We start from the raw sequence: 22,320 nt of genomic DNA on the forward strand, positions 1-22,320 counted from the left end.
CAGTATAAAAGAATTATTCATAACCATATGTTGTATAAGAGCATGGCATACGAACGAATAAATTATTATGTACATAATATGAACTATCATCTTGGAAAGAACATGATTTGGGGTACTCGGATAAACTGAACGAAAATGTGGTACCAAAAGACTGAATACATTCGATGCGATTTAATTGTTCGAAATGTACCAATTGCATTCAACTCATTTTGCTATGCAGTTCAATGTTCACGATTATTCAGATTCTCAAACGCATCTGATTGCATTCAAATCATACATAAACTCTGCGTTGCGCGTTTGCTCGGGTTGGGCAGAAACATAGATTAAATAGAGATGGGAATAGAAAGGGGTTTGGAGCCGTGAATAGGTAATGCTTGGATTTTAAAATATCCCGATATCCACATATTGTTGCTAGTATCTTATTACGTGTATAGTATATGACGATACACCGTAAACTAGAACTTCTTTTTCATATACCCAGGTAACTGTTGTGTATATGAATACCTACATACGCAGTTTTATTCAGATTGCTTCATATAAAATTAACATACCCACTACGATAAAATAACCGTTCCTTTATTCCGTTGTTTGTTTTCCATGTAAACCGAAATAGAAATAATCGTGCATTATCTTCTTTTCTTGATGTAAGGGTAGCCGAATAATATTCGATTGAACCATCAACGAGGAAACACGTTTATGACAGATGGCAGTCGCAAATAATTTCATCGAATCCTACAAATTTATTCGAACAAGTCAATTGTCTTATATGAGCAGCGTATATCGGTGTAAAATCCATAGCACGGTGATGTTTCTCAGAGAATAAAAGCGCAGAGACTTGGCAATGTGCGGAACAAGTAGGCGGAGGAAAGACCAAGACTGGGTGGGGTAAAAATAAAATATTTTCCTATCAAACGGTATTAACTTTCGCTCGACGAGACTCGATGCATACCAAAACGCTTGCGGAGAGCCGATTTCTGTGCTTACTTTACTTGTCTGCGCAATTTCATCCTTTCCTTTTCCAGTTTGCGTGCACCTTCGCGAACGAGAGAAACCGCGCGTGGATGGATGGGTGGGGGGGGGGGGGGTGAAGCCAGCGGGAGCTGGATAGAAGACAGAGGCGAGGGGATAGGAGGGGTAGGCAAAGAAAGAACCATGCCTTTTGGCTTTCCTCCTTCCCGTTCGGCGAGTTTTCGATAAAGTTTCGCGGTACTGGCAATATCTTTCGCCCGAGTCACACTCGGTGAAAATGTTGTATTGATTTACGAGCCGGTTATAAAGCAACGGACTGTACTGCTCCTGCTGCTGCGAGGTTCGGGAGGAACAACCAGGAGAGCAGGGTAAACGGGGAAAGTAAAGAAAGAGTTTTGGATCAGAGGAACGGAGCAATTGCCCGGCAGAGTATACATATGTGTGTATGTATGCTTCCGAACTCGTTTCTCCTGTACTCCTTCACCCCGAATGTTTTTCCGGAAATCGACCGTTTAGCTAATTCCTCCTATGTCGGCTTCCGTGAGACTGACGGTGTGTAATCGGGATATTTCTACCGTAATACGACAAATAAAACTAAGCATTAACGGCGCTTAATTTTCATTCACTCAACTCCTCATTCCTTGATAAAACTGAAATTTTCATATATTTGTCAAAAGCATGAAAGGACTTACCGGAAGTCGGTGGGACGACGGGGTTTGGCATACCATTCAACGCATGTGGCAATTGTGCAGCGGCTAACGTCGCCATCGGATTGATGTACGTCCCTTGTGCTGCTGCAGCAGCCATGAGAGCCGCTTGCTGCTGTAAATAAAACTTATATGTCGAAGGCGTTTGCACAAGATTATATCATTTATAACATTTAGTTATCATATTATTACAAATAACGGCAATATTCAAAGTGGACATAGTTATTGACCCACCCTGTATATGTATATGTATGTATATGTACAGGGTGCAACAAAAATGTTGGAGGACCCGGAAATGGGAGATTCGTGGGGTGATTTCAAACAAGTTTTTCCTTAGCAAAAATGTTATTCGAGGCTTTGTTGACGGAATATTAACGAAAAACACGACCAATCAGAGCCTGAATTCGCGCGGTAACGTTGGCTATCAATCGCAGCGCGCCAACCCGCGTGTGAGTGTGTGTACTGGGTGAGTTGCCCAACGTTTGCATCCCAAATATCTTTGTTGTTTTCAAAGATACGTCAAATGTCTTAAGGATAAAGTTAAATGATTGAATGGGGTTCACACGATACCAACAAAATTTTTGTTTTTATGTCATTGTTTTTAAAGATATCAAGGTCACCTTCATTTTCTTAAATGGAATCACCCTTTTTTAAACACCTACTATGATAGTCCCTTTCATTAGGAATTCAGTGACTATTATTATTCAAGGTTATTCAAGGTCACGGAAACAAGGGTGGTTCGATCTTAAAAAATGAAGGTGACCTTGGTATCTCTAAAATTATGACATGAAAACAAAAATTTTTTTTTGCGTCGTGTGAGCTCCATTGAACTATTCAACTTTGTCCTTAAGACGTTTGACGTATCTTTAAAAACAACAATGATATTTGAGGGGCAAACATTAGGTGACTTACCCTGTATATGTATATGCATATATTTATGTTATTTTGAAACTGTCCCCAGAATAATATCGAGTTGTATATTGTATTACCGTTTCACGGCGTTAACGGAACATTATTTCGCCGATCATTCCTAACAAGACAGAAACTATTACAGATTGTGATTCGTGATAACGAGGGCAACCAGACGGTAATGTGGTAACGTGAGAACCATTAACTGTAATGCGACCCACCTGAGCATAAGCGCCGTAAGCGCCGAACTGATTGAAGACGAAAGGGCTAAGGAGGCTCATGTTCCCAGCCATTTGCTGCATACGTCTTAATTGTCTCTCTTTCTCAGTATCTGCAAATTTTACCACTAAGCTGGATGACGCACCCTGAAACATGTATTATTTATCGTTACACAAACATTTTTGTAGTTATTACTTTTTACATTACTGCATAGTAAGTTCATTGCTCAAGGTATACTTAAAATACAAAATAACAATATATTTTTCATTAACTTAATTTGGGGGCAGATAATATGTACTGCGTTTGATCGAAATTACATATTTCAGTACTCTGTCAATATACGGATACATTGCGTAATCTCAATACTAACAGTATTGTTCCGGATTTACACTGCGTTTTTGTACTATACCAATTTTGAAATTACATATAGTGTAATTAGTGGATAATTATAGTGCTGCTGTTTTCGTTTGAAACATTTTGGGCATGCATAATGCAGTTCCGACTTATCTCATTGTCAGCCACACACTCGAAACTCTCTTAATATATATTATTTTGGTGTTGCGGAGTTAAGCATCTAATTACTTTCTTATTCTTTGTTTTGATCGACCCATTTAAGGAATTCATCCTGGAATATATATTTGGATGGTATGAAGAAAAATTAACGATCGAATTATTTCGTTGGATTAAAACTTTACCCAATGATTGAGTTTGGGCGATGGACTTTGAGTTCTCTAATACGAACCTTTTTAAAATTTCTTTTTCCACCCTCTGTCCTCGGGGTGGCTCATGTAAGAAGTAATAACGAACGTTTCCAGGTCATTACTCATTAGCGCCACGTGCATTACATCCGCGACGCGACGTAGGAAAGCGCCAGAAACATAAACCAACCACAACATTCCGATGTCTAGAAATTTTCGAAGACCAAGTCTGCGAAAATTTGTGTGTTCTCGAGTGGTATGTGGTGTTAAAATACGATTTTCAAAAAGATGGAGCGATTTCGGGAATATGTAAAAAAAAATTTACCATGATATACGCCGCCAAAAGTTGCCACGTGAAGTTGAGATTCCAATTTGATTTTATCATATTAATATATTTTAATAGCTTCCTTAAAATGTTTGTAAATATTGATGTTCTTTGATTCCCATTTCAGTTTGTATATTTTTGCTAATTACTAATTACAAATGCAAATCATCAGTTACAGAAGTAAGGAAAAGACATTAATTTTCCAAATAAATATGATAGGTAACACAACTCTTGATAATAAAATTTAAGTAGCGCAGAATATACACATATTTTTCTACATATTACGATAAGTAAGTGCATATCGGGAAAGCGATACAACTTTTGGCTTATCGCGGCATCAGCACACGTCACGCGACGTACATCATGGTAAACTTTTTTTTACATATTCCCAAAATCGCATTATCTTTTTAAGAGCGTATTTTAAAAATGAAGATTTAAGGAATCCATTGGTATTTTCTCCAAATTGATCGATGAGTGGGAACAGTGTCAAATGGGCATTTGAAAATGTAACTTAAATTATTATTGTATTTATCAACAATAAAGAAAATTTTGTGCGTACAGACAGACAAAGCGTTTCTTTAGTTTTAAATTGAGAGCGACATCAATGCTCTATGTTTAAAAATAACCAAAATATTCTCGTTGAAGTGATGTCGTGTCGACTGACTTCGTCCGATTTTTCAAAAATTTGACATTAGATATCTCGGAAACGGTTCGAGTTTAGAAGCTATAATTTGACATGGTTCATTTTTTCGTGGTTATCAACAAATGCTGTAAATTTCAACAAAATAGGTGACTGACCGCAGTTCTATGCGTTTTGACGTGGAATGACTCACAAGTGAACGTATAATTAGCATCTACTATTGCAAATAATACAACCGAAAGATATTTTTCATACTTTTTTGTCTTGTAACCTCGATATATATTTCCTAACTGCTGCCGCCACGCATAAAATAGTTTCGTTCATTAACGCATCAAGTCGCAGTGCGATCGCAGCGCCATCATATCGCCCGTTTGTTAAATCGTACAGTCACCGATACGGAGTCGCTGCGACGTCGCGTCGCTCGTGTGCATCGACTCGTCTCGCAAACATCGCCTTATGCATCGAAACTCGAACATCGTTTTTACGCGCGTCGCTGTCTTCGATACTTGCACACGAAGCGTTTCCGGTGACGGTATCTCGTCGCGGGACTCGATCCCGCACCTGAAATTTTTGAAACCGGCCGGTGGACTATACAGAAGCGTTATGGCTTGCAAGTCCGCATTTATATCAACATCCATTTCGCTTAGTTTGTTGATTGTATCGACGAATTTTCGCACGTGTTCGCGTATGTCGTCGCCGTCCTCCATTCGTTGAAGTAAAAGTTGTTTCAACAGGATAGCTGTCCGAACCAGCCCTTTTGACTGATATCACAGACGAGATATAGGTAAGAATAGACCTAACATCTTATGGGACTTGGTGTCCCATGAAAATCACGCTAGTTCGAGCGCACCTCTACATAAAAGTTTCCGATTTTAGGAACTACGTTCGACTCCGTGATAACGCACAGCACACACCACCCATGACTGCATATAGCGATGCATACACACTTATTGCCCCGGTTTCGCTAGCAAGGAATGAAATACTGAAAGGTACGGTGGCTTCTGACGCCCCCGAAGCATGGGACAGAAAATTACATTGCATGTTAGGTCTATTCGTATATCTCGTCTGTGCTGATATATTGTTTCCAGCCTTAGTCGATACGTAACCCACCCCTTAACCTGTTTTAGCTCTGTGAACTATCGGCCAGGGACACAGATGTCGACACCGATCGAACATGGATCATTCAGGCGGGAATTATTACTAACACACTGGCATAAAAGGTAACCAATTATGTTTTGCGCGTGTTCACCGAGTTTTGATTCCCTCAAAAGTCTTCAGTTCGGTATATTTCAAGAATATTGTTTTTCGGAGATCAAGTATTAGTCTCAACACGTTTCAGAATGTCTTTCAAGAGTTTGACACCATTGAAAATTTTGGAGGGGCACAATGAAACGTCTACATAGATTTGTAACAGGTCACATAGGATACAGCGATAGTTTAGAATGTACGCATTAGTGTATTAGAATGAAATGACTACTAATACTTATTTTAATTCATATTCTTGTCTGACATCCCACTACGTAATTTCGATAAGACGAAACGGCACTGTAGCAATAGGATTACTGTCAATAACGCAAGACTCCATAATTTGGTAGAATCTCTTACTTTCTCTGGCAACAACCCCGTTTCTCATCCCGTGGAAATTCACATAGTCGCATAAAATTTGGTAATTATGTCACATCGAGGGTAGATATAATTATTAAAGGAGCTTCCGACTTTTCCTTGTCAGTATTTGTGGAAAATCAGATACTGTACCGCAGCAGACCTGAATTTACTTGATGCTTGAAGCAATTATAAATGCCTTCCATTTTAGAGATCGGAGCGTATACAATAACATAAAGAATATGAAAATCGCATAGAAATTGTCATCGACAGTAAAAAGTAGAAGATTCTTAAAATAGTTTGGTTGGTCGACAATGAGACCACTGTCACGCGTCAGTCAGTAAGATCGAAAAAAGTCCTAATAGGGTTTCTATGTATTTAATAATCCCCATCGTTAATCAATAATACAACGATCGGCCAAATGATACATACATTTTGGCTAGGAAAAGGTAAGATACAAATTTTATTTTTTTTTTAAAGTAAGAAACGATTACTATAATAGATAAGATAATCAAATTGTTTAATTTTCTTTGAAACGAACAGTGAATTTCATCAAAAATATGAAGACAAATACCTTAGCGTTTAAATTGTTTATAATACTTAAATACAGAATTTTTCTGCATTCGTATAAAATCTAAATAACATATTAGTTCAAATTGATCAAACTGATGTATACAGAGTTTGCTTTTTACACGTTGCTGAAACGAGAATTGATGCATAGTGCGAAGTGTGAATTGCTGTCAAGGAAGGAAATTATGGCGGGAATTTCTCAACGTGGAAAGATATTCTTCTTAAGACGTTTATAAAGATACAAAAGGCGATGACTGTCTCACCATACCTAAAATATGAATAGATAGGCAACAGGTGGCCACTGGTCATTGTGGCTTCAGAGAAAAGCTCGGCCTTTCAGCTTCTGACGATATGTTATCTTCGCGTTATCAGTGAAAATGTTGAGCATGTCGGCGCGAGCTTATGTAAGGATGGTAATATCTTAAACTGTTGATGCATTTACTGAAATTCTAATACTATACTGAATTTACTAAATTCTTCTTGCCTTCGTCATAGATTTATTAGACTCTTTATTCTTTAGGCTTGTCAATACTCTGTACAATGAACTTCATTTTCATTAACGAAGTTGTTTAACATAATTATGTTACTATTGTGGTGGCCTTAAGACTGCCACCACGTCCTTGTTTCTTTTCGTTTAGATTTTTTGTAATTTTCACTTTTCTGGTATTTCGTTTCGCTTTACTGTTTCCTGTACATTTTTTCTCTTCAGCGTTTCTCGCGGTCTCGTGCGAGTCTAATTATTGTCATGCACATTTGGTAACCAGGTTCGGGCGAGACCTTACTCCTACATCCACGTTCACCTAGGATTCTAAAGTTTTCCTAAAAGTCCTTCTTTGTTCAGGTTTTTCTACGTCGATGTTTACTCTCTGTTTCGACTTTAACTTCCTGCTTAGGGTGTCGTGAAAGTCTAGCGTCCGTGCACATTTGGCGATCAGCTTGTGCGGTCCTTGCTGTACGCTGATTTCTCCTTTTTACTATCTCGACACTTTCTCCAAGTTTCCCGGCATTTTTGGTGTCCTCCCCTACGTCCTCTGTCTTTCTCTTCACTCCATCTATCTTTTTTCTTGTCGCCCTTGTTAAGCTAGCGCGTAACAACGGAGGAGGTCAGTCTGGCTGTATCAAAGTACGGAACGGAACTTTGTCACGCGCGCGAGAATCTTGTACAGTTAGTCCAATAAATTGGGTGTCAATCAAACATGTGAATTACTGCCATACTCCAGTCCCCCACACTATATTACTTAATAATTAAATCATGTTTTTTATACTATTTTATAAAGACCAGTGTAGAACATCAATATATTTTTCTCTTTAGGACTATAAGACTTTTAAAAGTTTTTTACAATTTTGTAATATGAATAATATTAAATTTATTTTTATTTTCTATTCTATGATGTCTTTACGTTTGTACACATCATAAATGGACGAGTATTCGCAAGTTACAAATAACACAGTTCTAATATACAGAGTGTGTTTTTTTTAAGATTAAGTAGGCCTAATTGATTCTAGTGCAGTACGATGAAGGTGTTTTTAGTAAACATGAGTAAAAACATACAAAAGAAATATTGAATCGCAAATTATAATATGTTGTAAAATTATAATTAAAATCTCTTTCAAACTAACCAGTTTTCGGCACAAGTACGTTAATCCTTCTTTTATATAGAATAAAAATAGACACATCATTCAGAGCAATGTAATATAGACATAACCAGTTAATATTAATTATTATCGAGAACCCCTACCAGTCTGATGGGGAACAATAAAAGTTTTCCTTATTGGTACTGTTGAGAAGCACTCCTATGAGCATTTTATGAGGAGCACCACAAATTGTAAATTGTTGGTCACACGTGTAAACGACAAATACAATCAGTGCCCCGTGAATTGCGTTCAGAAAAGGCTTTTTTGAGAGAAAGTGCACCCACTGGCTCGCGATTATTAAAAGTTTCGTTTACAGCCATGTCGAATATGGCCAAACGCGCGAAAAACCGCGGCGTTCCAGGGAAACCAGCATCTGGCCACAGTTTACAAAGCATAAAAGTTATGCAGGTTTCATGGTTGGATACAACTTTCCGCATTACGGTAACTAATATCAAGAGTATTCGTGAAATTCATACGTGTTGTTTTCTTTCTCGTACGGGCGAAACCCTAAAAAGAATTGAAGTTAAGATATCTTCAACTTTAATGTGGTCGTTAAAAAAAATGTAATATCGCGGATAGGTTATACCAACAATTTCGATGATTTAATAGAAATATCGACGTGGACTGTGGCCAACGCACGTCAATCAATAGTAACTTTTGTAGTTAGAAATTATATACGTAGCAAAATTTCAAATTGTAATACACTGTTTATTGTTAAAAGATATCGATGCTCCTCGTGTACTGTAATACATATAGGTGAACGTAGTGTTATTATATTATCTATTTTACTGTAATTTAAAGTCTACCAAGAAATATAAGAAACCGTGTTCATAGTAATCTATGTATACATAAATATAAAATTGATTCGAATTAAGTCTTAATGTAATTCTAGTCTAAATTATTCAGTTCAACTTCTTAGTTTTGTTCTTAAATTAAATGAATTATTAGTCCGTAATGAAAGACTTACTACATATTTTGAGATCACCTCGACGTGCGTTACGTAAAGTAACGCGTTTTATATTATGGCTTAACATATATATGTGTAACGCACGTTAATCTAGTCACGTTGAGATCCCTATATCAATTATTCTAGAATAGTATAATTAGTACCGTTAATCGCTTTGTCAATTTATTAATCTGCGTAAAAAGAAATTCTACGAAGTGATGTTGAAATAACGATAATTTTACATAAAACCGGCAGTATTTCGTGTCATAATCGATACACTTAACTAACTTCGTTCGAAGCACAGTTCCTTAAAACATGTGAAAAAATAAATGATCGACAGAACTTCACAAGCGTTTCACCGGGATAAAATGATTAAGCGAGAAGATTTTTCAGTCGCTCAGTTTATCATGGCGACCCCAATTTTCCAGGAACTTCGAAGAGAGATGGCAGCAACGTCAACGTCAAGGTCATTGGCGACGGGAGAATTTCGTGGGGCAAAAATATTCAGGGACGCTCCATCGTAAAACCGAGAAAAATATCGACAAGTTCGAGAACGGCCGTAAAGAGGGAGAGAGACGTTTTGTATTCTCGCTACGAGCCGGCCGCTCGAACAACTCGTTATACTCGGTGAAAAGCATCGACGCGTGTTGTTGAGGAAAATAATTTGTCTCGCATCGACAGCCTCGAAGCGTGGAAGGCCTTCTCTCGACGTACCGTCATCCGGCTAAGTCGTGCAGCGTATGTGACAGTTACGCGGGGGCACATATGTACATCGATATACAGAGGCCAACAAACAGGGTGGGATCGGGATGGGAGGGGGAGGGGGGTGGTGAGGGGAGTAAGAAGGGTGCCGAGGTCGTATCAGAGCCAGTGAAGCCGAAGCCTCATTATTGGGGGATTACGGTTCATTAATTCCGATCCGTTCTGAACTACACGCGAAAAGAAAAGCCTCCCCAAGCGATATTACCGGGAAAACGTTTGAAGCTTTTACTCTCTGGCTCGTTATGTTTATCCCGTACACGGCACTATTTAAGTTGTCTTTTTAAAACTCGCGGCACAAACGCTCAAAGTCTCATTATAGTTTCGCGTGTATATCTATATCTTCTGTCGCATCTCCAATGGTATCCATTCCGTATATTGTTGTGCAATTCTTTTAATAACCCTGCTAATAATGATATTTCCTTAATTAATTGTCTTTAATGCCATAAGGTTTATAGAAATGTTTCCATCTTTAATTTTTCGTGGTTGTCTAGGTAAAGAAATTGTCTTGTGTGTATGTATATACAACATATATCATAGACTTCATGATGATATTAGATAGGGTGAATGATTTAAATCGATCCCCTCGAAAGTCTTCGAAACCGTCGATGACCGAGAAATGTTTCCAATAAAAGTTCAGTGATTTTAGGGGAGAATTAAATCTCATTAGTTTGACCCTGAGTTCTTTTTTTTGTGGGTGGACGCGCAGAGGACATATGAAGGTCAAATTTGTTTTTTTTTAGGGTATCATAGATTCTTTAATCCATTAGACGAGCGCTGGGGAGCGCAAGGACATATCACGCGTCTGTTTCCCCTTCCACCCTTTCTTTTGCACCGTGTGCCTTCGTAGAAACAAAGAAGCCCAGACTCTTGTTTCTGTCACTCCATGGTAACGGTGGACGGTGGTGGGGACAAGTTTTAACTCCCGGGAGACATACAGCTCCTCATCTCTATAGAAAGTGTTTAGCTATTTATGTCGAAAAACTATTAGTTTCGGAGATATTTTAATTTCAAAATTGCAAAAAAACTACTTACATGAAATTGTTACCCCCTCGAAACCAATTCAATTTCGTAATTCAACTTTTATCTGAATCATTTGACAGTAGCCTTAACGATTTCGAAGATATTCTAAAGGCAGCCGTCCACTTGAGAGTATCTTGGATGAGTTGCGCTCGAGAGTACTGTCACGATATACAACAAACACACAGACAGTTGACATACAGTTGAGCGATCCACTCGCGAGAAATACTCCCGAGAGCAACTCGCGACAGTCAATAATATTCTATTCAACAGTCGATCGCCGAAAACAAAACAATTTCGTATTCGTGCGAAAACTGTCATGCAAGAAACAATAAAAACGAAATCAACAATTTAATTACGCTTAGTTAAAAACAAACTGCAGTTCTAATCTATCTCTAACTACACACTAAAGTCTAGCTGATAGAAACGATTCTGAGAGTTCTGTCAGATAGTAAGCCCTCGGCGGGCATTCTAGCGACTATCTCAGAGTAAAAACCCTCGAAGCTACTTCCAAATGGATACACAACGTGACAGTACTCTAGAGCAGGGTTTTCCAAACTTTTTCTGCAATGGAACACTTCGCAAACCCGGAAATTTTAACGGAACACTTAGCTTATTTTTTAGTTTGGGTAATTCCTACTAGTAAAAATTAAAAAAAAATGTTATTTAGTAATTGTTTAAATATAAAACTATAATATAATATAAACATAAATATATGAATAAATAAAGCACTTAATGACTGATGATAAAACCTTTCCAAATTGTTGCGGAAGACCTATTTAGGTTCAACGGAACAAAGTTTGGAAAACCCTGCTCTAGAGAGCAACTCGCGCGAGAAACTCTCAAATGGACGGCTGCCTTTAAGGGGTCGATTTAAATGACTCGCGCTGTGTTTCTAATACAGTAAGTAGACATTCGTTTCCCGCACTAGTCGGGGCTGTAGAGGGCCAGAATTCCAGGAACCGTGCAGGAATCGCTGACCAGTTACCCGAGCGCTTTCCCCACCACTCGGCCGTTCAGACGTGCGACGCAGCTACGTATAGGGTGGGCTGGATATGCGCACTTTACGGTTACATTAATTATCTCCGTCATTTTTAGAGATATCAAAAAAGTTTAATCACAGAAGTTGTTCAGTATGAAGAGGGCTATTACTTAGCAGTAACAAGTTTTTCGTAATTGGAGTATCTCTTAAGTTTTCAAAGTTAATTATGTTATTTTTATTAGTGATATTGAAGTATTATGGAATAAAATACTTTTATTACATAAATCGATTCTTCCAAATATTCTGCGTAATAAAGTATTAAGGTATTATGTGAAAAAGGTAATAATTCGTGACATATTTTAGTGGCAAATGTCTAGCTTGGTTAGCATGTTTTACCCATTACGTGTGATCCGCAAGACAAGAAGCAATCAAATTGCCACCAATATTCATTGCACCAATAAAAACATTATTGAAACAGTATTTTATACATTTCGCTTTCTGTGATGAGATATGCGTGTTAAACGCGACACCGTATGTGTTCCAGCCTGGGCGTGCTGGGCGACAGAGTAGGGTACGCACACGTGTGTGAGAAGTACGTGTGAGTAAGGGGCGTGGCTTCCGTGCAGATAACGGTAGCGCAGGAATCGAATGTCTACTGTATATGATTCTAGATACAGTAAAAGTATTAAAATGACTATAATAATTTCATAAATATTTAGTTGAAGGGTATCCTTGTAGTAGAATGTAAAGATAATTATTGTAAATAAAAATACTTGTGTGTATTATGTGTTTATAATGGCAAAAGTATGATATATACAGGGTGTAACAAAAATGTTGTCCGACCCGGAAATGGGGCACTCGGGGGGTGAATTGGAACAAGTTTTTCCTTAGCAACAATCTAATCTGAGGCTTTGTTACCGAGATATTAACGAAAAATCCCGACCAATCAGAGCGCGAGTCTGCCAGCCGAGATTCTCGGCACGCTTTATTCAACGTTAATACGAACGGATTTATCCTTACGATTGACTACTTTCAAACCAAAACACAAAGACGTTGGAGTTTAACTTACTCTAACTTAAATTTAATCAAGATAATAGAGATATTAAGAATCGTTGCATAAAAACAACCATATTGTAAGAGGAATGGAATCGTATCGAGGGACCTCTATGTCTCACGCTTGATCGTGGTTCTTTTTCCTTGACCATACTTTTACCTGCCCACGGGATCCAGTCTCCTGTTCCGACTCCCGATACGAAAGACTCGTCAAACAAGTAACAGTTGTACCGAAGATAAAAGTAATGCAATTACGAAGCCGCCGGGGGAATTACTCAGGGAATGTCTTTAATTAAATGTTCGAAGCAGTTTCCGAGCCTCCGTTAATGCAGAGACAATTTCCTTCCATCCACTTTTCGCTCACTTCCTCGAAGAGAAAGGAACATCCACCGAGGCCGGGGAGCTACCCTTGCGACTGATGCTACGTACTACACTTACAACACACGGTCCTACCTCCCTCGATTTAACCGAACTTTAAAGTTCGCGTAAAGGATTAGAAATCGAATTTTCAAGTAAAACTTTCTTCAATTTCGACATACGTATACCCATTTTCTACGTCGTTTTTGACATCAATTACGTGGAATTGGTCAAATATAATTGCAAATGAAAAAAGTAATCGTTCTCCACTCAAAGGTGGTTACTATTTTAAATAATATATAGAACAAATTTTTGAATTAACAGTTAAAATTAATTGATAATTAATACGTTACTTGTTAGCCATAATATTCATAAAGCGCAATTAAATCTAAGGCAATTAGATAGGGGTTGAAAATGATTGAAACACATTAATATTTTTTTATTATGTAACAATCTTGACTGTACTACCAAAACACTCTTACATAAAATATTCTTGAAACACTACAAATACTTTTTGTATTTATAGTTACAGACCACAGGGGGACATGGTAAGTTCATTTTTGTTGACTATATGATTTTTATGTGATTGAATAGCTAAAAGGTAATATTTTAACTCCGTGCTCTATGATTTTGTTCACATCTGTAGACCCCAGGGTTACATTGTTGTCGATAGTTTCCCAGAAACGAAAGGAATTCTGTTCTTATCGCAACTGTAATTTTACTGTAAAAGTTAAATATTAATGCCAGCAACGTGGCATTTCACTTCGACTCAAAGAAAACCAAATAATATTCTGCTGTGTTGAATCGATTTTGAAATCATCAACACGAGCCAGACTCGATATTATAGGACAATTTGTTAGGTCAAAGACTTTTAAGAACAGGTGTACAGGGAAATATTTTAATATAACAAGTCCAAGTGAGACAAGGGTATAATTTGATAAGTCCACGGAAAACCCAATTTAAAAAGTTAAATGTTAATTAAAAGTAAACTAACAAGTGATTATTTGAAAAAACATTATTAACAAGCGAATAACTTGATTAATCCACGAAGTTTTGTGTAAAGGCAACGGCATAACTAATGTTGTGACAGTCAATATTTTTTATATTCAAGAAGGCGATAATTAATATTCATGAGAGTGATTAATCCTAATACCAAATAAAAAAACAGTTTTCGTAGCATTGTATTGTTTGAGATTTTGAAAGTATTTTAACTTTAAAATGACTCCCTTACAAAAAAACGGATAATCTGACTTATCATGTTCTTCCCCTGTGGTCTTCGATTATAATATACTGTTATGTAATGTATATCGTATTAAAATGTAAACATGTTTATTTTTGTATATGAAATGTTCGACATCAATATGTCTATTATATCAATTACAGCATGTGGAAGGGGTGGCCATAATATTTATCAAATAAATCATTTTTAGAAAGCGTAGTTGCTGCTTCGCTAGAACTAGTTTTAACGGAAGAAAAATATTTCCGATTATCAAAAATAAATTTATTAGATTCTGGCTCTTGTATTATACTTCATGGCGGTAGATACACGGTCTGTCATAAAAATAACCGAATTTTTTAAGAATAGAAGCTAGTTTTGTGTTAAAGTTTTATGACATTTGGATCATTAAAAGTCGAGTTGTAGTACCCAAAATGATGATACTTTCTGTACAGGAGTTCAAAAACAAGGTTAGAACAAAGAGCCAATATTAAATTCCTTTTTAAACTTGGTAAAAAGCATTTACCGAAACGCATTGATTGATGAAAAAAGAGTGTCGCAATAATTGTTTATCACGTACACAAGTTTACGGCTGGTTTAAACGATTTGAGGCGGGTCGAGAAGACATTAATAACAATGGTCGGGTAGGTCGCTGAGGAACGGAAATCAGAAAACATCGAAAAAGTGCGTGAAGCAATTACAATCCATCCAATATCTTTGGTTTGATAGTTGAAAAATTCAGCCGAGGTTACCAAATTTATCGTATTTTGACCGAGCATTTAAAATTTCGCAAGGTTGTACACTCGTTGTTCCTCACACATTGACTGGTGACCAAAAATTGAACCCATTGACCAAAAAAGACATTAACACGGCCAGTAAGGATTCAACTTCCTCAAAGGTACACAGAGCAGTCATTTGGTACATTGGCTTGACCAGGCAAATCGCTATATCGTCGCAGAAGGAATGTATTTTTAATAAAAATAAAATATTTTTTGCCACAAGTTGCCTGTGTTTCGTTACCTTTAAAAAGTTCCCTTATTTTAGGGATAGACTTTAGTACATGATGGTGGGGAGTTTCTTCATTCGAAGCACTTAATTTCTGTGACGCCATAGTTGCCCGAAGGCAGACGACGAGAATAAAAACAAAGCAATGTTACGTGAAATTCTTGCGCTGGAAACGGCTGTTACGTCCTGGTACGCTTTAGCAGACACCGTGGCAAAACACTTCTCCCGTAGGTTTGCTTTTATTACGAGACATTCAGGAGTTTGCAAAGCCACGCGGTAGCGAAAGTACGAGGACGGTTCGCGAGCATGTGTCGCGGCCCTTGACAAGAAATGTCACACGCTTCAGAAGGCATAACTACGCGTGAGGCCGGCTTGGTCGCATTCCGCCGGGTGACACATACCGCGAGAGAGGGACCGCGAACCTCCGCAGAAATATTGAGTCCCTGGAGAAATATTTCCCGCTGCGTGACGCGCGAACACGCTGTCAATTCGAGTAGCGTAAATCGCATCATTCGGCTTTGTGAGCTTCCAGCAAAAGAAACATGAAAATATGGGGTTTGTGCATTTCCGTGACTAGTAATTTTTTACGGTAATAACCCGGGTTTAATGATCGATCAGTTGATAGCGCGCCCATGATTCCAAAATTGAACCAAAATGGAATCCTCTAGACTTTACAATATGTATAAATGTAAATTCAACATTTTCCCATACGGAAACTAATTTTTGTTTAGTTTTGTCTGTTCCATTCTATTGCTTCCGAAAGATAGACAATATTTTAATGTTTTCGAAAAATTCGTATATTTAGTTACAATGTTAATTTTTGTTTCAAGTTAGAAGTACTTTCTAAAGATAGAAGCAGCAAATTCAAAGTATTAACAAAAAAAAGGATTAGTATAAATGTCTACTCGATGTAATATTATTTGTTGTGATGTATTAATCGTTTATGACATCCGTTGCAATTTGATTTAAATGATTACTACATGAAATTTAAAGTAATAGAATCACTAGATGAAATGCTCCTAGACAAGGAATTTAAAAAAAAATCCAAATTTCATGAGGCCCGGTATTTAAACTAAAAAATAGAAGTTTCTTAAATACTATAGAAACAGGTGACGAAACATGAAGTATACATATTTGGCAATGCATTTAGATTTTTTATGAAACTGGAATTCATTGTTGCAATATTTTTCATACATATATCTACCGAGGAACAGGGTAATCTAATAAATAGGTACATGTGATTTACATAATCCGACTACTTTGATATTTTTTTTATCAATTTTGCTATGCAAAACAATTATGACAGCTCACATCAAAATCCTTCCTCCTTAACATTAAAGTCCTTAGATAATCGTACAACACGACTAATATAAAATAATTTTGAAATGGATCAAGGAAGTATGTAATATGTTCATACACACTATAAAAAGTCGCTATCTCGCATAAGCAGTAAATTACATTGTTATTGGAACAAATCTATTCCAACTTCATACTTACACTAAATGTAATTAAATATTACAACTCTAATAATGAGAAAATCGAATTGTGATTGTCGAGAACATATACCGAATTTAGTTGCTACGCGAGGAAGCCTCCCATATTCCAGCAGAGTATATCATATTATACAGTTCATGAGTTCAAAGTGAAAAATACAATACAGAACTGAAGTCGTATAAAGTAGTAATTTCTTTGCCAGAAGAAACACTAAAGTATTGACAGGCCAAGCTGTTAATCACAGAAATCGGGAAAGTACCCGAAGCGAAGAGTTATGATCTGTCGGTCCACTAAATCAGAGTTTATGACCTTTGACATATGATATTCACTAGAATATCTGAATAGAATTAGATTCATCTTTCATGGAGGATAATTAATATTATTACATCGCGCTATTTCATATAAGTATGGTGCAATATTGTTATAGCGAAGGAAAAATCACAAAAGGCTGGGATACTTGTAAGGAGAGGATCGAAGATGTACACCGAAAATAAAATTTCAGATTCGAGAGAATTTAACGCAGCAATAATAGAAATGTTAACCGTACTTCGCTGATACATACAAACTTAGTAAATCTTTAAATTTGATTTCGATCGAAGTATGTATGTTTACTCTCATTGATGTTACACCGACGGGGGATATCATCCTTGTTGATGTACGTTTCAGTAGTATAAACTTCCACTACTAAAGTAGCAATTCGATCGGAATAACGATAATAAACTCTGAACCGAATATAAAGGAGAACTAAACTGCATACAGAGATGTTTGAGATACGTATGTAGACCAAAGTACAACATCGAAGCTCGTAAAATGTTTTCGTACGTTTAATCATGTCTGATCGTGATCGTTCTTACGTTACTATCGGCAGTTAGGCGCGTACGTGAAGAAAACACGGAGCCAGGTAGCTCTCCGATATAAGTTTAAAGCCTAGTAAAACATAATGGCCCACGAATTTTTATGTATACCACGATTCCCATGAAGCTGGTTTGGAATCACGAAATCGGATCTTCTATGCTTTTTGAAAGGTTTCGAAATATACAAATCTTCGAAGAGTAAACGTGCCTCCTTCCTATCGTTTGTCTCGCTGAATATTCGACATTTCGGCATGTTTGTAATCGTGTCTGTCAGGAACAAAAAACGGAGGCTCGATGCTTCGAAGAAAGCATCTTTAGCCGCACACAGAGAAATCTAATCTATAGGTATAGTCTAATCAAAATAGACTTTTTTAAAAAAATAACTCTAATTAGGTATGTTTTTACATGAAAATGTTCGGAAAGTCATTAGAAATGAAATGTATGCGTTTGAGACTCATGGGGAACATTGTTAAAAAAATTCAAAAAGGTTTAAAAAAAAGGCTTTTCGCTTGCAGAAAAAAATGTAATGATTTTAGAGAAAAAGAGATCAAATAGAAAATGTAGGTACAATTGCTGGATTTAATATTCGGACACCATGGTACTTGCGTAATTATTGCTCTACATATAGCTATACTTACTTGAAATGTGATTATCAAATTTTCTGGTCCGTGATAGGTTAAAACACATATTCTAGTTTCCAAATATGTCAGATAAATTACTCCATTTTTTATTGTTTCTTGCATAATAAATCATAAATGAAATTAAACCCAATATTGATGTAGAAAAAATATTCGGAAACGTAAAATTGTATAACGTTTTTCACCATATATAGACACTTGCGAACGAAATTATAATAATTTTAATATTTTGTTGAATGTTCCTTTCGTCTAATAACATGTTTTAACCGTGTCGGCATATTTGAAATAATTTTCAGTAAATAATTTTAAGTAATACGTCTCCACTCTTCTGTCAGTCGTATTTTTAATTCCACTCTTGTTTTTATGGATCTCGTCGGAATGTTACGATATAACAAATCCCATAAATTCTCTATTGGATTTAAATCCGGTGACTGTGGCGGAGGATGGAGCACTTTTGGACAATTATATAATAAATATTCCTGAACTATTCTTGCTTTATGTTTCGTATCATTATCTTGATAGAACTTAAAACTGTTTTGTATATCCATATTCGTTGCACTTTTTCTGAAATTTTGTTTTAATATGTCCAAATATTCGTTTTTATCTAGAATTTCACCAATAAAGACTAACTCTCCTACTCCGGCAGTTGAAATACAGCCTCATACCATTAAGCCTCCGCCACTGTGTTTCACCGTCGGTTTGGTATTATTTATTTGGAATTGTTTATTCGGTTTACGCCACACTGATTTTCGTCTGTTAAAACCAGAAACATGAAACTGACTTTCGTCTGAAAAGATTACATCATTTTACCACGACTGTGTTTTAAAAATAGATTCTTTGGGGAATGTTGTATTTTTCTTTCGATTGATTTCATTTATGTATGGCTTTATTACGAGCCACTTTACCATTATAGCTAGCTTCTAAAACATGGCGAACTGTATCCACATGTACTGTTTTTCCAGATTCTTGAAATTATTCTGCATTTAAATTAGGAGCACTTAATCCTGGATTGATTTTCACTTTTCGAATAATTTACGCTTATTACGGCTATCAAGAAGACGTGGGCGTCCTTTTTGAGGAACAGATTCATTGCGACCTTCATGATTGTACTTTTAAAAAAAAAATTATCTCGGCTCTTGGTTAATGTGGAGTGGAATATTTTATTATAACATTGGTAGAAAAATAACAGTTATCGTATGATCTATGCAGCAATTCGATAGAATCGAAATTGAAGAAGGTATTCAAATTGTTTACGAGAAAAAAAGATACTCACTCTTTGAAGCCATCTTTGGGTGGCTTAATTTGAAAAATTCATTTCATCTGGAAGTGTACGTGATAGTACAACCCTCAAGCTATAGAGCACACACCCGCTGCTTGCTATCCGTCTTGCCAAAGATGTCGAAATTAACTTCTTCGAAGTCGCTTTTGACTGATGACTTTTTGTAAAAACGAGTAAATACTTAAGTCTGGAAGGCACACTTCTTAACAGTAATGGAGGCCATACATATTCTCTTAAAATTTCAAACATCTATAGTCAAATCGCTTCGAGTATTAAACAACTGAAGAAACAGCCTATTTCGACAGTTTTAATTCTTTGCAACTTTACAGTGGACCGATTGTAACGTACTATATCCCACTTTATAGGTATTTCTAATACATACCTACATTTTCTATTTGACCTCTTTTTCTCTAAAACATTACATTTTCTTCTCCAAGCGAAAAACATGTTTTCCAAACCTTTTTGAATTTTTTTAACAATGTTCCCCACTATTTATTCATGAGTCTAAACCGTATACATTTCATTTCTAATGTAATACAATTTCTAAGTAATTAGAGTTATATTTTAAAATGACGGTTTTGAAGTCTAATTCAACTGGACTAGTAGAATGTTCTCGTTCAACAAGGACGCGACTCGAGTGCCCCTCCCCTTCTTCGCCAGGTCCTCCTTTGCTCCTTCTCCTTCGATGTGGAGAGTCCTTGGAATACTCCGGCAGATCCCTCATATCTGCTGGGTTCCAACGCAATACGCGCATCCCTCGGTTTAACAGGCTTTAATCATCACAAGAACATTCCTCGAGCCGAGCGTTTTCATCCTGCGGCCGGTTACCGTGTACCCTTGAGCATCCCCAGTATATATGGTGCCGTCGTACCACTTAATCGCCCACCCCTAATGCAAGCAACTCTCCGGTAAACGTTTCACGTGGATACCGAATAGAGAAAATATTTGGCTGGGTTAGAATGAACGTATCACAAGCGCAGATGGCAATTCTAAAAGTCTAAAAAATAGCATTGTTCATATGTATTGTAAATATAAGAGACTACTGAAAATTATCTACCTGAATAATTACGTTTCTTTCTTGTATGTATAACAATGAAATTGGTTTTGTGTACCTGAAATTCTATTGAAACGAAGGTGGGTTGAATATTATATTGTTGTAACATTTACATGTATAGTCGACGATACCGCTTTCGTGGAGCGGACACCCGACTGATTTTACAACTAGGCACTTTGCCGGTAACCGAAGGCTCATTGGTGGAACCGCAATAAGAGCCGTACGTATACCTGACTGTGGTTTCATCTATGGGTCTTCGGTCGTCCGCAAAGTGTCTAGTCGTAAAATCAGTTGGGGGTTTGCTCCACGAAAGCAGTATCACCTACTATACCTACAAAGAATACGGGATTGCTACAGATGAGTAAAAATAACCCTGCATTCGCTGTACAAGGGTTAGGTAAATTGATGCATTTTTAAAACAGGCCCGTCATACAGATAAAGTAGGATTTAATACATTGCTAGTTCGTAATCGAAAGAGTATTGTATAATCCATCAGTGCGTAAAATTAATGTTGCTTGCGGTTCAAACAACAACAGCTGCATATCGCAGTAATTGAAATATTTTCATGAACTACAAAGATATTCCAAAATTAATTACATCTGCGTTAAACATGTGTAAAATGGCTGTATTTTCAGCGTAATGTAATAACTTCGACCGCATTCTTTCCTGCTATGATTGCAGTGCTATACATTGCCGCTCTGTTGCCGAAGTTCATTATTTACAATGCTTCTATCTATGCTATTTATCCTACCAAATCTTTATCTTTACTTGATGAAAGAAGCCCAACACCTTCTCTTGGTTTCCATTGAGCAGTTCTTTTATAAATAATCAACAATTAAAGAAACTGATGCGTATAAATCTGATTATCATAAGCAGAGTGTAATTGGCCTCCTTCAAAACTTGACGTATTTTTAAACCTTATTCAAGTAAAATGGGGTGCGAGGGTGCGAGTGGTACGATCGACCAACCGTAATCGTCGAGCGTGCGACTCACTTACGAGCCATTCCACATCAAAACGCACAGGGAATTGTTATTTTGTTAGTAAATAAAATTATAAGTAAAATTACATTTTCGAATGCCGATTTAACACCGTTCCCACCCATGTTGGAACGGTGTTAAATCGGCATTCGAAAATGTAATCAATTCGGAAAAAATATCATTGGATTTCTCGAAACTTCAGCTTTAAAATGCGATTTTCAAAAATTTTGAGCGACTTCGGGAACATTAAAATAAAAAAAATAATGTTTATCGTGATGTACGTCGTGTGGCGTGTGCCGCTGCTGCAATGAGCCGAGCTACGCGCTTTGATTGGTAGCCAACGTTACCACGGGAACTCGGCTGGCACACTCGTGCTCTGATTGGTCGCGGTTTTTCGTTAATATCTCGTTA

General features: G+C 37.0%; 1 protein-coding gene across 1 annotated transcript in view; it reads right to left on the reverse strand.

Annotated features, from left to right (window-relative positions):
• Window positions 1-22,320, reverse strand: part of LOC107195039 (CUGBP Elav-like family member 4) — a 158,928-nt gene that overhangs the window by 26,500 nt on the left and 110,108 nt on the right. Inside the window, exons 5-6 of the mRNA XM_015584800.1 lie at window positions 2,807-2,950; window positions 1,695-1,803 (exon numbers count right to left, since the gene is read on the reverse strand). Coding sequence (XP_015440286.1) covers window positions 1,695-1,803; window positions 2,807-2,950 — 253 coding nt within the window. The remainder of the gene's footprint in view (window positions 1-1,694; window positions 1,804-2,806; window positions 2,951-22,320) is intronic.

The sequence above is a fragment of the Dufourea novaeangliae genome, unplaced genomic scaffold, assembly GCF_001272555.1.
Source record: "Dufourea novaeangliae isolate 0120121106 unplaced genomic scaffold, ASM127255v1 scaffold40, whole genome shotgun sequence".
NCBI lineage: Eukaryota > Metazoa > Arthropoda > Insecta > Hymenoptera > Halictidae > Dufourea > Dufourea novaeangliae.